This window comes from Hyperoodon ampullatus (genome assembly GCF_949752795.1).
Source record: "Hyperoodon ampullatus genome assembly, chromosome: 4".
In the NCBI taxonomy this organism is placed as follows: domain Eukaryota; kingdom Metazoa; phylum Chordata; class Mammalia; order Artiodactyla; family Ziphiidae; genus Hyperoodon; species Hyperoodon ampullatus.
In genome coordinates this window covers 28,704,693-28,718,901 of record NC_136917.1, presented here as the reverse complement: position 1 = coordinate 28,718,901, position 14,209 = coordinate 28,704,693, and the positions used below count along the sequence as shown (strand labels likewise).

At 59.0% G+C, this 14,209-nt stretch overlaps 1 protein-coding gene across 1 annotated transcript in view; it reads right to left on the bottom strand.

Annotated features, from left to right (window-relative positions):
* Positions 1-14,209, bottom strand: part of KDM4B (lysine demethylase 4B) — a 103,087-nt gene that overhangs the window by 27,880 nt on the left and 60,998 nt on the right. Inside the window, exon 9 of the mRNA XM_079701954.1 lies at positions 4,902-5,098. Within this exon, the coding sequence (XP_079558080.1) occupies positions 4,902-5,098 (197 nt within the window). The remainder of the gene's footprint in view (positions 1-4,901; positions 5,099-14,209) is intronic.

Below are 14,209 nucleotides of genomic sequence, written 5' to 3'. Positions count from 1 at the left end.
GGGGGCCACTCCTCGCCACAGTGCGCAGGCCTCTCACCACGGCAGCCCCCCCTCGTTGTGGAGCACAGGCTCCAGGCGTGTGGACCTCAGCACTTGTGGCTTGCAGGCTCCAGGGCACAGGCTCAGTAGTTGTGGCGCACAACAAGGCACAGCCTCGGCAGTTGTGGCTCAGCTGTTCCGTGGCATGTGGGATCCTCCCGGACCAGGGAACGAACCCGTGCCCCCTGCATTGGCAGGCAGACTCCGAACCACTGCATCACCAGCGAAGTCCTTTGCTCTCTTTTAAATGTCCAAGAGCCATCTCTTTGCTAAAAGCCTTTTTGTTTATACAGCAGGTTCTTCCATAAATGGCAAGTCACCTGCCCTCTCGCAGAAGTTAGTTTTCTTCTGCTCACTGCATGGCCTCTCCTGTGGGGTCCCACTTTTCTTTTATTTGTTTGAGACTCTTTCACATTGAGTTTCCTCAGGGGTTTAGGGACCCCTGGCTGTGATGTACAAGGGACTAACATGTTCGCTGGTAGCTGTGTGTGAGCAGGGCTCCTAGAAGGGGAGCGGGCAGGTGGGAGCCCTGTCACTTCACGGGGGACCCCCGATATCACATGTGTGGCTTTGTTCCGTTGGGCCACTCTGACCCGGCCTGCGGTTGGGGATGTGAGGCTGGCAGGTCCGATCTCCCCAGCAGTAGGGCCAGCGCCTTCTGCTGGGGGATGGGGTGGAGGAGGAGGCCCTGAGCTCAGCGATGCCTCCAGCACACCGCGGTCCCCGCTCCAGCAGGCGCCCGTGCCTGAGTCCCAGGCCTTGTGGCGTGAACCAGCCCGCTCCCCGTCTGCAGGTCCATGGACTCGAGTTTTCTCTGTGCTGTAAAGTCAGGTGTCGCTTGCCCCTCTTTTCCTTCCTTCGGAGTCTGCCGATACTGCTCGTCCCCTCTCCTCTTCCCTGCCCCTCCTTTACAGTCGTTTTCATGGCGTTTCAGAGCAGGGTGGACACAAACGTGCACTTTACCTGCCAGGCTTAACGGGATGTCACTTGGCGAAGATGACAAGAAACGAGTATTGGTACTGAGTCCAAATCCCTACATTGATATTTCCAAGATGGGAGCAGGTGTCCTTGAACCTCAGGTGGCAGGAGAGGCAGGGTGAGGGGGCTCACTGAGGGGCCCAGGGCACACAACCCCTTGGGCATCCCAAGGCGGGGCTGTTGCCCAGAACTCTGACTCCCCGGGGGGGACTTGGGGCTTCCTGGCCAGGAGTCGCAGCCCCTTCCTCCAGCGTGCCCTGACCCACGGCGAGTAGGTGTGGCGTTCGGTGGGTTTTCTGGTGAAGTCACAGGGACAACAAGCTCCTGGGGCCGCAGGGGCTGGCAGGCCCCATAGTCATGGCCCCTTCTGAGCGGACAGGAGCTGCACTGGGGGAAAGGGCTCAGGAGCGCGGCAGGGTCAGGGTGGCTGGAAGGAGTGGGTTGGAGGTGCAGTCGTGTACAGTCTGGCCAGGGCATCAGGCACAGGGGGAGAGGGGAGACCAGACTGGCTCCTCGCAGGTCTGGGGGCAGCAGAGGGGGCAGGGATGTGCTCCCTGGCTCCTTGTTTCCACGATGACCGAGGATGGGAGGTGGAGAGGTGGTGAGCGGGAGCTGCTGGGCTGGGCGAGCAGGGCTAGCGGGCTCTAGCCTCCTGCGTGGGCAGCTGGAGGTCCCGTCAGGGGGAGCAGCAGAAGCTGGGGAGGGACGGGGCGCCGTGGGTCCGGAGAGGAGCACGCTTCCCCTCCCCCACTTCCCTCTAAGCCCGGCTGCTCAGATGCTCTGCACAGGGTGCGTGTGAGTGTCCAGCAGAGCGCACACCTGCTGGAACACGTGGGCAACGCGGAGCATTCCTTGAAGCTCTCCTTGAAAATAATCAGGAGCCGAGAAGAAAACACAGCCTGCATATGGAGGAAGGCTGCACATGGAGGAAGGCTGCTCAGGCAGGCAGGAGCAGGGGAGGGGAGCAAGGTGAAGACGCCAGCTGGGCAGGGGTCCCGCCTGGCCGCGATGGCGAGGGGGCCACGCGGCACGGACAAGAAGGTCACAGGCTACGGGCCCTGTTTGGCACGAGGCGGGGTCAGTTCACCTGACAAGACCTAGGCGTGGAAGGTAAATCCACGGGAGGGCGTCCTTTTCTCCCAAAGGAGCCAACACCTGCCTCTGCTCTGAGGTGACATCTGGGGCGGGGTGCAGGGGGCCGTCAGGAAGGCTGGGCCCTCGAGGGGCGGGGGCCTGGCTGAGCCTGTCTGAGTGAGGACCAAGGAACAGATGCAGCATCCCAGAGGAGAAGGCGAGGCTGCACAGGGAAGGGGGCGCGGGAGGGTGCCCACAGCAGGCAGACGAGGAGCCCACCCCAATGCCAAGCCCTCGGGAAGGGACACTGGGAGATGTCTGGGGACATCTGTGGTCGTCTCACTGGGGGGCTGCTCCTGGCATCAAGTGGGCGGGGGTGGGGATGCTGCTCAACCCCCCACGGTGCCTGGGACAGCCACCCACAGAGGATGTCAGCAGTGCCGAGGGGAGACCCTGGTCTAGGGACAGAGCCAGATTTGCCCCCATCCCCTATCTGGCAGGAGTCAAGGATGCTACTAGGCTGGTGCCACTCCTCCCCCCAAACCAACTCTCCAACAAGGGAGGCTCAGGGGAGCTGGCAGCCCTGGAGACAAGGCACAGCTGGGCGAGGACAGGTTGGCCACGTGGCCAGGAGAGAAAGTCACAAGGGACTCCTGAGGGCCACTGCCACTGGCAGTGGGTGGGGCGGGGGCAGCGGCTTCCAGCTTGGCATTGGGCCTCCAAATATGAGTCCCCAGTCAGCCTCTTAAGAGGAAGCCCCCCACAACCAATGACTTTTTTAAAAAGTGGGGGAAGCAGCCTTATTTTACATACTAAAGGCTTTAAAGAAAATTGCATCCTTGGGAACACGACTTAATTTGTTATTCAGTCCCAGGTCGGCACACAGGGAGGGGAGGTGGGAGAGAGGGACGTTCCAGAAAGGACGCCTGCCGTGCAACATGACGAGGGGACAGGGAGGGGGTATGGGGCTCTTTGTGCACAGAAGGTTCCGGTCAAGACCCGGCGGCCGGGTCCCCGTCCTCTGACAGCCTCTAATCCCATTCCATCCTGGAATGAGGCCCCAGTCCTTGGCTGTCACTCTGTTGACCAATTAGTCTGAGCCATCACCAGTCAACCATTATGCAAATGCAGGATCACTCCGCTCCCTCCCTCGGGAAAGAGCGGGAAAGAGCGGGAAAGAGCGGGAGCTGCAGCGGATCAGCCTCACCAAGAAGGTGCTTTTCGTGAGGAACACACAGGAGAGCGGAAAGTCAAAAGGAGAGACAACAAAAGAAATCAGAAAAGAGAGACACCTTCACGCGGGCTGTCAGGAGCAGATGGGAAAGCACCCAGGAGCTGAGAGAACATTCTCAGAGAGGGGCCTCGGGTGGGGAAAACACAAGGATGAGGGCGCGCAGAAAGGAGAACAGGCCCAGCGGGGAGAAGGTTCTGGGCTGGGCGTGACCTCTTGGCCAGGATGATTTCTCCCAGTTTCTGCAGAGCGCTGGGGTGCCACCGAGGATGCACTGCCCAAGGAACACACTGGCCAAGGCCCCACCCCTCAGGGACCAGGTTCTGGGGGAGGCGCCGCCCTTGACCAATGGGGACAAGACCCGCCAGCAGTGACCAAGGGCTACAGATGGAAACCTCACCCGAGGCTCAGATCCGACTGCAGCCTGTTTATGCCACCCACAAGCTAAGCAGGATGTTTACGTTTTTAAATGGTTCAAAAGTTAAAAGAATAATAACATTTTGTGGCATGTGAAAATGATATGAAATTCCCACTCCAGTGTCCATAGATAAAGTTTTATTGAGACTCGCCACGCTCATTGTTTACGGAATGTCTTACTGTCCAGGGCGACCGCCGTGGAGCCAAGTGCTCAAGGAAGAGGCTGCTGAGCCCTTGAAACCCTAACACCAACACGAGGATGCTCTGGGCCGCCCCGTGCGCTCCAGCCATACCCCAGGCCCAGCGAGGACCTGCCGACCGTTCCTTGGGCACCAAGAAGGAATCTGTTTGAACCCTGTCCACAGACAGCTCAGGCCCTGAGAGCCTGGACGTTTCCCAGAGAAAGAGCATGATGGAGTCGGACGCTTCCGAGGCCACATGGCACTGCCCCTCACTCCCCAGCTCCGCCACCCACATCCCGGTGGCCTCGGCGCAGATGCCAAGAGGGGGCGGCCACTCTGCCCTCTCCTTCCCCGCCGGACACCAGGCAGCGGCCGGGCAGGGACCACGCTGGGTGGAAGGTGGGCCAGAAGGGGGGCCTCTGAGATGGAATGGGGTGGCAGAGGGCGTCCGGGGGACAGGTCTCTGTAGTCACCTCCGTGTCCGCGGATTCAAGCAACACGTTATCCGAGGCACCAGAACAAGCATCTACAGACGCAAAGGGGCAGGGACGTGGCTCTCATGGAGGGAGCTCGGGGCCTGTGCCCCATGGCTCCTGCCATAGCTCAGAGTCAAGAAGGGCCACGCGGCCCCGACGCAGAAACGGGGCTCTCACACCGGGGATGGCGCGATAGTGAGCCGGAAGCCTGAGAGGGACGGTGTGTGGGGTCCTGAGAGGGCAGAAAGGGCCCACCTCCCAGGAGCTGGTAGACAAGGAGTGGGTGGGAGCCTGAGTCCCCTGACAACACAGGCAGCGACGGCAGTGGGTCCCCAACAGCCCGCGGAGGAAGTCAGGCCCGAGAAACACTCTGCCTCTGAAAGAGGGAGAAGTGGAGGAGGCAGAGGATGGGGAGGGGGAGGGAGAGGAGAGGGGAGAGGGTGGGGGGACAGCCTGCAGCCCGGCCAGCGGGGAGCCATGGGCCGGGCTCGCTGGGTGGCTCACCTGCGGAGGAGCTTGGCCTTGAGCGAGGCCCGGGAGGCGCTCCAGGTGCTCAGCTCGGGGCTGCTCAGGGCCGTGGGCCGTGTGTGGTCCAGCACCGTGAGGTCCTTGCCCTGCTTCCACATCTCGTAGCGCTCCGGCTGCAGGATGCGCACAAAGACGTCCATGGAGATCTTGACCATGTCCTTCCGGCATGTGCACTGCGTGCGGGCAGGAGAAAGACCACTGAGCCCGCGGGCCAGTCACCCCACACCACGCAGGGCGCCTTGAGCCTACCCCATCCTCCCTAGAAATTCTCTCACGAGACAGGAAAGGGGGTCTTCTCATCCCGATGCGGGGGAAGGTGAGGCTGCTGCATCCCCCCAGTGGGAGCCTCTGGCCTCCCCAACGGAGTCGCAGCCCCCCACCTGACCGTGGTCCACCACGGTGCCCCCAGCCGCTCAGGAGCCGAGGCCACGTGCTCTGAGCTTCGGCCGCCTCCGGTCAGTTCAAACCAAAATCTCCCTCCTGTCAGATATGCGTACCCCCGACCAGGTAAAATGCACGTGGAATGTCTTATAACAGCGGTAATTCCAAAGGTTAGTTAGGAAGAGGGAAAAAGCTGTCAGCCCCCAAAGAGCAAACAAGGAAACAAATGTGATCTGAAGAAGGTGCTCCCCCGCCCCCGTGTCCCTGCCTTGGGCTTTGGGAGAGGAGGCTGGGGACCCAGGAGACTCAGCACCTGGCCCCAGGGCGGCCGGAACTCGCCTCAAGCCAATGCTGGCCTGGCTAGTAGAGTCCCTTGTGCCTGGGACCTTCAAGCGTGGAACAAACAAGCATAATGAGGACGGGCTGAAATGGGGTCCTTCCTCCCCCTCCTCTGCTGTCTAGACCCTGAAGATGTCTCCACACGCAAACCCCGTGTTCCGGGAGCCTGTCCCTCTATGCCACAGGGTCACGGTGGCCCCCAGGACTGGGCCCCGTGCAGAAGGCGCTGCAGCCGTCCCAGAGGAGTTGGGGGCCGGAGAAGCCAGGCAAGGGTTGCAGAAGCCAGGCTCGGGACGGCAAGCCCTCGGTCAAGGGGAAGAAATCAGACAGCCCTGGTGTCCTAGTTACCTGCGGGCTAAGGCCAAGAGCGAGAGGGAAGGAGAGACCGAGGGGACCACTGGTCTAGGGCAGGGCTGGCGAGCTGCCCACAAAGGACCAAGCAGGATAGATGCTTCCAGCTGTGCGGGTCACTGATCTCTGTTAACAATCTCTCAGCTCTGTCGTCACTTGGGAGCAGCAAGACGGACTCGTAAACAAATGGGTGTAGACGAGTGCAGATAAAACCTTATTTACAAAAAAGGCAGAGGGCCGGATGCGGCACAGGCTGAGGTTTGCCGGCTCTTGGTCTAGACCCTAGAGGACAAAGCAGCACCTGGCGGTGGGCAGCCACCTTCTGGGAGATGAGCTTCCCCAGGGATGGCTCCACGAGGGACCTCAGGGTGGGCCTGACCCTGGGGGGCCGAGCTCGCCTCCCTCTGAAGGGGCACTGTCCTTGCCTCCTTAGGGGGACGAACCTGTCCTGAGCATTGCGACAGGAGGCCGCGGGGCAGTCACCCCTCAGGGACACCCGCACTGCAGCCCTTGCAGCTCTGACTCTAAACACCCCCCTGTCAGATAAACAGGCTTATCCCTTTTTAAGCCGTTCCCCAAACCACAGCTTAAAAAGTGTCTCTGGATTTTTTTTTTCCAGGCTGCGTGTGTGTATGCGCGCGTGTGTGTGCGTGCGCGTGCGTGTGTATGTATTTAGAATTGCGTATGCGTTCATTTTTCATCCCAAGCAATTTCAAAGGATATTATGAACGTGTCTCCGTTTTAAATGCACATCTCGCCTCTGTTTACAACCACCCGTCCGTCACTGCCACTTTCTCAAAGGAAATGAAGGAAGCGGAAGGAAAAGACTTAATCGAATGCAGCGATTATGTATCTTGCCCCCACGAGCCCCTCCCGACTTCCCTCAATTGGCTCAGAAACAGCGAGATATTTATGACCCGGAGCCTGAGGCTGCTGGGGGCGGGTCCCATGGCGTCTCCTGCAGCCCCAGCGCCCCCATCCTGCCCGCTCCCAGGCCACATCCGGGAGCTCCGCTTGGGGACAGCAGTAGCCTGACCACACCAAGTGGGAGGGAATATTTATGACCCAGCGACTCCCCACAAACTCAATTCAGTTAATGAGAAACTGCGCAGCAGAGAAAGGCTGGCGGTGTAATTTGGCTGTGGATGGCGAGAGCACAGATGGCGCCTGGGTTCCAGATTCCTGGCTGGCCGCAGCCTCCCCGGCGTCAACACCAACAGCAGCTTAAGGGATTTGTATCAAGCGGCCTTGCAATTGCTTTTCCTTAAGTAATTAAAAAAAGCACCTGTGTGTACCGTGGAGGGGATGGAGGGGACCCCGAGCACATTGCCTGTGTCCCGGAGCCCAGCCCGCGCCCCTCGCCCAGCCAGGGCACAGGGCTGGGAACACCCACCCTCACGTCTCCGTGGGGTTCTGGTTGTGGTGGGGTTTGTTGCTGGTGGGGACCAAGGTGTGGGGGGCATGGGCACCAGGGAGGAAACGGTGGGAAGGAGGCAAGGCCCCTTGGGTCGTGGGGGACAGGAGGGACAGCCCCCGTTTCAGGACACAGCAACAGTCACCTCCGTGGGCTAAGCAGCTGAGCACCACAGCCCCATCGCCTTGTTTCAGCTCACAGTTTGGCAAAAGAATTTGCTAAGACCAGCGAAAAGATCCGGCTACTTAAAAGCAACTTCCAGGGGCTGAGCACGCCAGACCGTCCCCACGGACCCTGCACCACTGTCTTCTGATCTGTGGCCCCTGCCCAGCAGAACTGCCCGCGCCGCTGTTTCACTTCGGGCCTGCGAGTAGGCACGGGGGCTCTGAGCTGCAGGGCCGTCCTGGAAATGGGGCTCAGGGAGGGCGGGAGGCCGGAGGCTTGGGGCACAACCCTCAGGGCAGCGCCCAGGGAGGGACTGCGTCCTCCCCTCCAGCCCGGCGGGCTCCCAGACCTTCCTGAGGACCTGCTGGAGTCACTGCGGCTGTGTCTGCTGCTTGCTCTCCAGCTCCTGAGCTCAGCAGCCCCATCAGCCGGAGACCAGCCGCAGTGGGCTCTCCCCGGGGAAACCGGGCTCGAAGGGGAGGGAGGAGGCCTGAGGGCCCCCTGCAGCCTGAGCGCACCCCGGGGCCCTCTGTACCTTCAAGACTCAGCCACCAGAACGGCGTGGGGCAGGGCTCGCGCTCCACAAGCAACTAGGTAATGAGGACGCTGAGCATCCTGCTCAAATCAGCCAAGGCGGGGTGGCTGGTGATCCCATTAGTGCCGAGGGAACATCTGGGGACAGAAGGAGTAAAGGAAGAGGCGGGGGGCTGGGGGGCGGACATGCACTGCGCATGGCCTGGGTCCCAGCACCAGCCTCTATGGATGCGAGACAGGTTGCGCTCTCTGTGGGTCCCCACCCTGGGCCTGCCCGCCTGGCTGGGGGTCGGCCTCCCGCCCACAGGGCTCTTGGCTCCCATTGGCTCAGCCCCACCCCCAGATTCTGGGCGTGGAATGGTGGTCTCCCCAGGTGATGCGAGCAGAGGGAGGTGGCACCCCGACACTCAGAGTGGAACTGGCTCTCTGACGCAGCCTCTCATCAAGGGGGGGCCTGACAGCCCCGAAAAGTGCACCTCAAAAAGCCCCTAACAGGGCCCCCGGTGGAGCTGCTGGCGCCAAGTTAATTAACGAGGGAGGAACGAGCTGTTTAAAGTGACAGCAGAGAGGAGACACGAGCTCCGCCCCCACCTCCCCCCAAGAAGAGGGGGGACAGGATGCCCCCCAGAAGGAGACACCAGTTGCCTGCCGAGCAAAAGGCTGGCAAGGACGTCAAGGGTGCAGCCCTGACAAGCCACGGGCGAGCCAGCGAGGCCCTTTCCTCCCCTCCCAGGGATCTCACCCAAGGATGTGAGAAATCCAGACAAAGACCGTCTCTGCTTCATCACAGAGAGAAAAACGTGCGCACGCGCACACGCATGCACAGGCCTCAGGAAAACTCTAACCACAGGTCAACCTCTGTGGACCCCCTGGGTAGGTGACAAGAGCCACCCGACGGCCCTGTGCGGGGCTGGTGAACCTTGGTCCTAAGCACCAATTCAACTACAGAAACGGTCTTACAATGGATCTGTTTTCAGAAGAAATACGAAATTCACAGTCAAGAATACATTAAAGCCTCAACTGCGACCAAAAACCTTTAGGGAAAGTCAAGGTTATTCATCAAAACCAACCACGGGGGCTTTCCTGGTGGCGCAGTGGTTGAGAGTCCGCCTGCCGATGCAGGGGACACGGGTTCGTGCCCCGGTCTGGGAGGATCCCGCGTGCCGCGGAGCGGCTGGGCCCGTGAGCCATGGCCTCTGGGCTTGCGCGTCCGGAGCCTGTGCTCCGCAACACGAGAGGCCACAGCAGTGAGAGGCCTGCGAACCGCAAAAAAAAAAACCAAAACAACCACGGTTCTTTCAATGGGGGGAGGGGGGTGTCAAACAATTTTGTAGTATTTGTTTTTCTAAATCTCTTTACTGAGCAAGTATATCATTTAAGTTGGTTGGGGGTGGGCAGACTGTGAAATCTGGCCCGCCACCTGTTTTTGTAAATAAAGTTTTATTGGCACACAGCCCAGCACACGGCCCTGCCCACGGCCACACTGGTGCTGCTACAGCAGAGCTGAGCAATTACACAGCAACAGGATGGCCCCCAAATCCACAAATATCCACTATCTTGTCCTTTACAAAGTTTGCCAAACCTTGATTAAGTCACAGAATAATTTTCACAAGGTATCTTGAAGCCCTGACCCCCCCAGTGTGTCTGTATCTGCAGAGAAGGAATTAGGAGGTGATGAAGGTTAAATGAGGTCATAGGGTGGAGCCCTAATCCTAGAGGACTAGTGTCCTTTTCAGAAGAGTAACAGAGACAGATCTGACCCCTGCCCCCGCTGCTCCCATGTGAGGACACAGCAGGAAGCTGGCGGTCCACATACCAGGACTAGAGTCCTCACGGGAAGCTGACCCCAGTGGCACCCTGATCTCATGCTCCCAGCCTCCAGAAGTGTGAGGAATAAATGCCTGTTGTTTAAGCCGCCCAGTCCCTGGTACCATATTTCTGCAGCCTGAGCTGACAGAAGACAGGTGTCAGCCTGGAAACTTACTGCAGTCCCGCTTTTTACTGAGCATAGCAAGCTGCACATCCCCACCACCTGCTGCCAGAATCTGACTCTCACCAGGTGCCAGGAAGCACCCAGAACCTGGCACACAGAGGCCTGGCCTCGGGCTCCACCTCCTCAAGGCTGCACCTGCTTTCACAGCTGCAGCCCGAGCCGACCACTCTCGGGGGAACGTGCCCTCCACCAGAGCCCCTGGGGACCTGAGCAGTGGGCCTAGGCCAGCTATGCACACCCCCAGCCGGGCCAGGCCCAGACCCCACTTCAAAAGAGACTCGGGGGCCCAACAAAGGGACCAGCCCCATGCTGTCTGGGGTCGCCAAGTCTCCTTCCTACAGAGGTACCAGCTTCTAAACCCGAGCCACGGATCTCACACGTTGTGCCGGGGACGGCCATAGGTTTTCTGGTTTGTTTTGTTCTGTTTTGGCCATGCCGCAGCATGTGAGATCTTAGTTCCCTGACCAGGGATCGAACCCGTGCCCCCTGCAGTGGAAGCATGGAGTCTTAAACACTGGACTGCCAGGGAAGTCCCGGTTTTCCGTTTTAATGAACTCAGGCGCTCATAAATGGAGGAACGTGGTAATGAAGTTCCCTGAAATGACACCTAAGGAATGAAGGGGTCAGGATCCTTGGTCACCTCGCCAGGGCCTATGGCAGGAGATGCAAAAGGGCCAGGCTTGGGGGTGACTTTCTCTTCTATTTTTTGTGGTGGTAGGTGTGCAGGTGGGCCCTTTTTCTTACTGAACCCATCCCAATACGCTACACCTACCTGCAGTCACATGCTGTACGCAGCTCAGAGACACGTCTAAGATGTGGCCCAAGTTCCAGGTAGGATGGATATAAGACTTCCTAGAGCTTCCAAACAGCCTGGCCCGCAGTGGAAGCATACTTTAAGGGCTTCAATTTCCCAAGGTTTTAGTTGTTTAAAAAGAAAGGCACTGATCTTAGATTAGATCCAGCAACTGAAGCCATAAAATCCCAGAGCAAAATGGTTTCTCACTTTTAGCTCACAGAGTCTGTCTTCCACGGCTGAACCATTACATGCTCCGAGCTAATCAGGCTGAAGGGCTGTGGCCTCACGGCCCAGCGCCTGGCCCGGCCCTGCAGCAGCTGACAGTGAGATGGGGAGAAATAAACACACGCGAGGGGGCAGGAACATGGGGGCAGAGAAGGGCCACGCCCACCCGAGGTCCGCCCGAGCCTTCCTCTTGGCTGCCAGGAACAAGCACCTACTGTGTGCTCTTCAGGTCCTGCCCCTCCAGCTCCAGGCGCTCTTTACCCAGCTAAGGCCCTGGGCGGGGGGACCCTCCTCCCGCCTCCTCACACCCCAGTAACTGACCCTCATGGACTCGCCAGGGTCCCCAAGGACCCCGGTGTGCACATGGCTGTCCTACTGCAGTTCTGCACGAGGAGGGGGTGCAGAGAGGGAAGGGGGGAGAATACGGGGGGTGGTGGGGGACAGAACAGACAGAGGGGGGTGGGAAGGAGGGGGCAGGGAGGGGTCGGGGGCAGCAGGAGCCTCACAGGGCAGCACCCCGGCCGCTGGGGCCTGGGCCATTACCCAGGGAGCCTCCTGTGACATAAATGCCAGCCTATGTGAGGCCCCACCCATGGCTTCATCCCATCACAGTCCCATACAGAAGGCTGAGGGTCCTGACAGCGCCCGCCAGGGGCTCAATAAGACGCACACTTGTCACTTCCAAATGACGAATGGCGAGAGTTACGACCGTGGAGCTCAGGGACTCTGGGCCTAATCTGAGCACCCAGCCGGGAGCCGGGAGCCGGGAGGCTGTCGCCCGTGTTAGAAGACTGACACATCAAACCGGCGACATTCATGCCTGGGTCTCCCAGGACCCGATTCTAAGTTTGAAGAAAATGAGAAAACAGGGTAGGGCGGAGGTTTGTCTCTGGTTATCAAAGCAGGGGCCCCACGCAAAGACAACAGAGGTTTTTTCTCACCAAAGCATGAAAAAATAGAAATTAGAATGTCGCGGGGCTCAGGGCAGGTGGCCCCTGGGCCCAGGAGCGCTCGGCTCGAGCTGGGGGGCCCCTGGCAACCAGTGGACGGGCACCGGGTGCCCCACACCAAGGGTATGGGGCGGTGGCGCCTCCCAGGGACTCCCGAATCCTCTGGGGAAGGAGCCTCGCAGCCTCTGAGCCCCCGGGCCCACTCCTCTGTTCCCCTCACTCACTCCCACTCATCCCCGGCCTTGATCCTTGGTGACATCCACCTCCACCTGCTGACCCCTCCAGGGGCCCATGGAGGCCCTCACCCTTGAGCCACCCCGCACCCATGGCTGCAGGGCGGGAGGACGGCACCGTGGGGACAGGCAAGCACCACGGGCCAGCTGTTCGGGGTCTAAACGGGGCTGCGCACAGCTGCCACCTCCTCTTCTCCTGAAGCCACAGCTCAGGGACTTGTAAGAAAGGCGCATCATCAAGCACAGGCAGAGGGAAAGGAGACAAAGAAATGCTCCCAGGCTGGACAGGGTGAGCGGCCAGCAAGGGGTGGGATGCAGGCGCAGGGGAGCTGGACCAGCAGAGAAACTGGCCACCACAGCCAACGCACACCCGGGTCCTCTGAAAATGGGGGGTTGGGGGCACTAAACTACGGAGGTCGGGGCGAAGGCCATGGGAGGATGCTAACCCCTGCTCCCCTACCCACCTTGCCCACATGGGGACGCCAGGCAGGGGGAGGATGTGGGCGCCACCCCCGGAACCAGGGGGAAGGGGTCACGTCCATACGGAACCTGGTGGCACAGGCTCCGGCCGCCCTCTGCACCCCCTTCCACATCCTCCCCCGAGGCAGGAGGCCGGGAAGCCCTTCCCTGCACAACCTGGCCAGTCCAAGGGGAGGGACCCAAAGATGCTGATATTGGGAGACCCCAGCCCCCCCTGGTCACCCCACAGCATAGCCTCAAGCGAAAAAGACCTGCCCTGTGTCCAGAGCTGCCACCAGCTTCAGAGTCCCAACCCACCATCACCCCCACCAAGTGTCACAGTCCCCACTCACAATCATTACTGCCAAGCTCCATGGCCCCCACTCATAATTATTAGTGTCAAGCATCTACTGTGGTCTGTGGAGACTGAAACAAATGGAAAATACAATGGGAAAGAAAAGACAGAGAAGCCAATTTCCAGAAGAGTTTAAAATACTCATTGATATCCTCAGAAATAAAAGACACGGCCTCGGGACTTCCCTGGCGGTCCAGTGGTTAAGACTCTGCACATCCACTGCAGGGGGTGTGGATTTGATCCCTGGCCAGGAACTAAGATCCCACATGCCGCACAGTGGGGGCCGAATAAATTAATTTTTGAAAAAAAGTTTTAAAAAAAAGACATGGCCTCATGAAACAAGAACAGAGCCTACAAAACGGAATATACAGAAGACAAAAAAGGGCAGACATTAAAAACACCCAGCAAAAAAAAAGCACTGATAGAAAGTCAAGGAATTCCCTCAGGAAACAGATAAAAAAGACAAGACAGGGAATTCCCTGATGGTCCAGCGGTTAGAACTCGGCGCTTCCTCTGCCGGGGGCCCGGGTTCAATTCCTGGTCAGGGAACTAAGATCCAGTGGCAAAACAAAACAAAACAAAACAAAAAACAAGACAAAGCAGAAAAGAGGGAGGAAAAGATAAAGAAAGGGGATCATGGGATCTGAAAATCCACCTAAATGACAGGAGTTTGAAACAGAAGAGAGACTGGAAAGAAAGCCACCTATGAAGTAATTTAGGAAAATTTCCCAGAATCACTAGTTTCCAGGCCGAAAGGGCCCAAGGAATGTCAGGTGGCTAAAATCAGGCTCACACCAAGTACATAATAAAGAAGCTTCAGAACACAAAGAGAGGATCTGAGAAGCTTCTTGAAGGGAGAAAGGCACATCACCTGCCCAGGGTCGGGAATCGGAAAACCAGCTGGCTTTCTGCCACAGCAGGGAATGAAGACCACAGGCGGGCCAGGCCCTTGAAGTTCTGAGGGAAAACCATCACCCAAGGAGATGTCGATACCCAGCCAAACTGTCAGCCCCTGTCCGCAGCAGAGATTTCTGGGAGAGCACCTCAAATTCCATGGTCAGCCTTTCCATTGAGGTGTTTTTCTCTTTT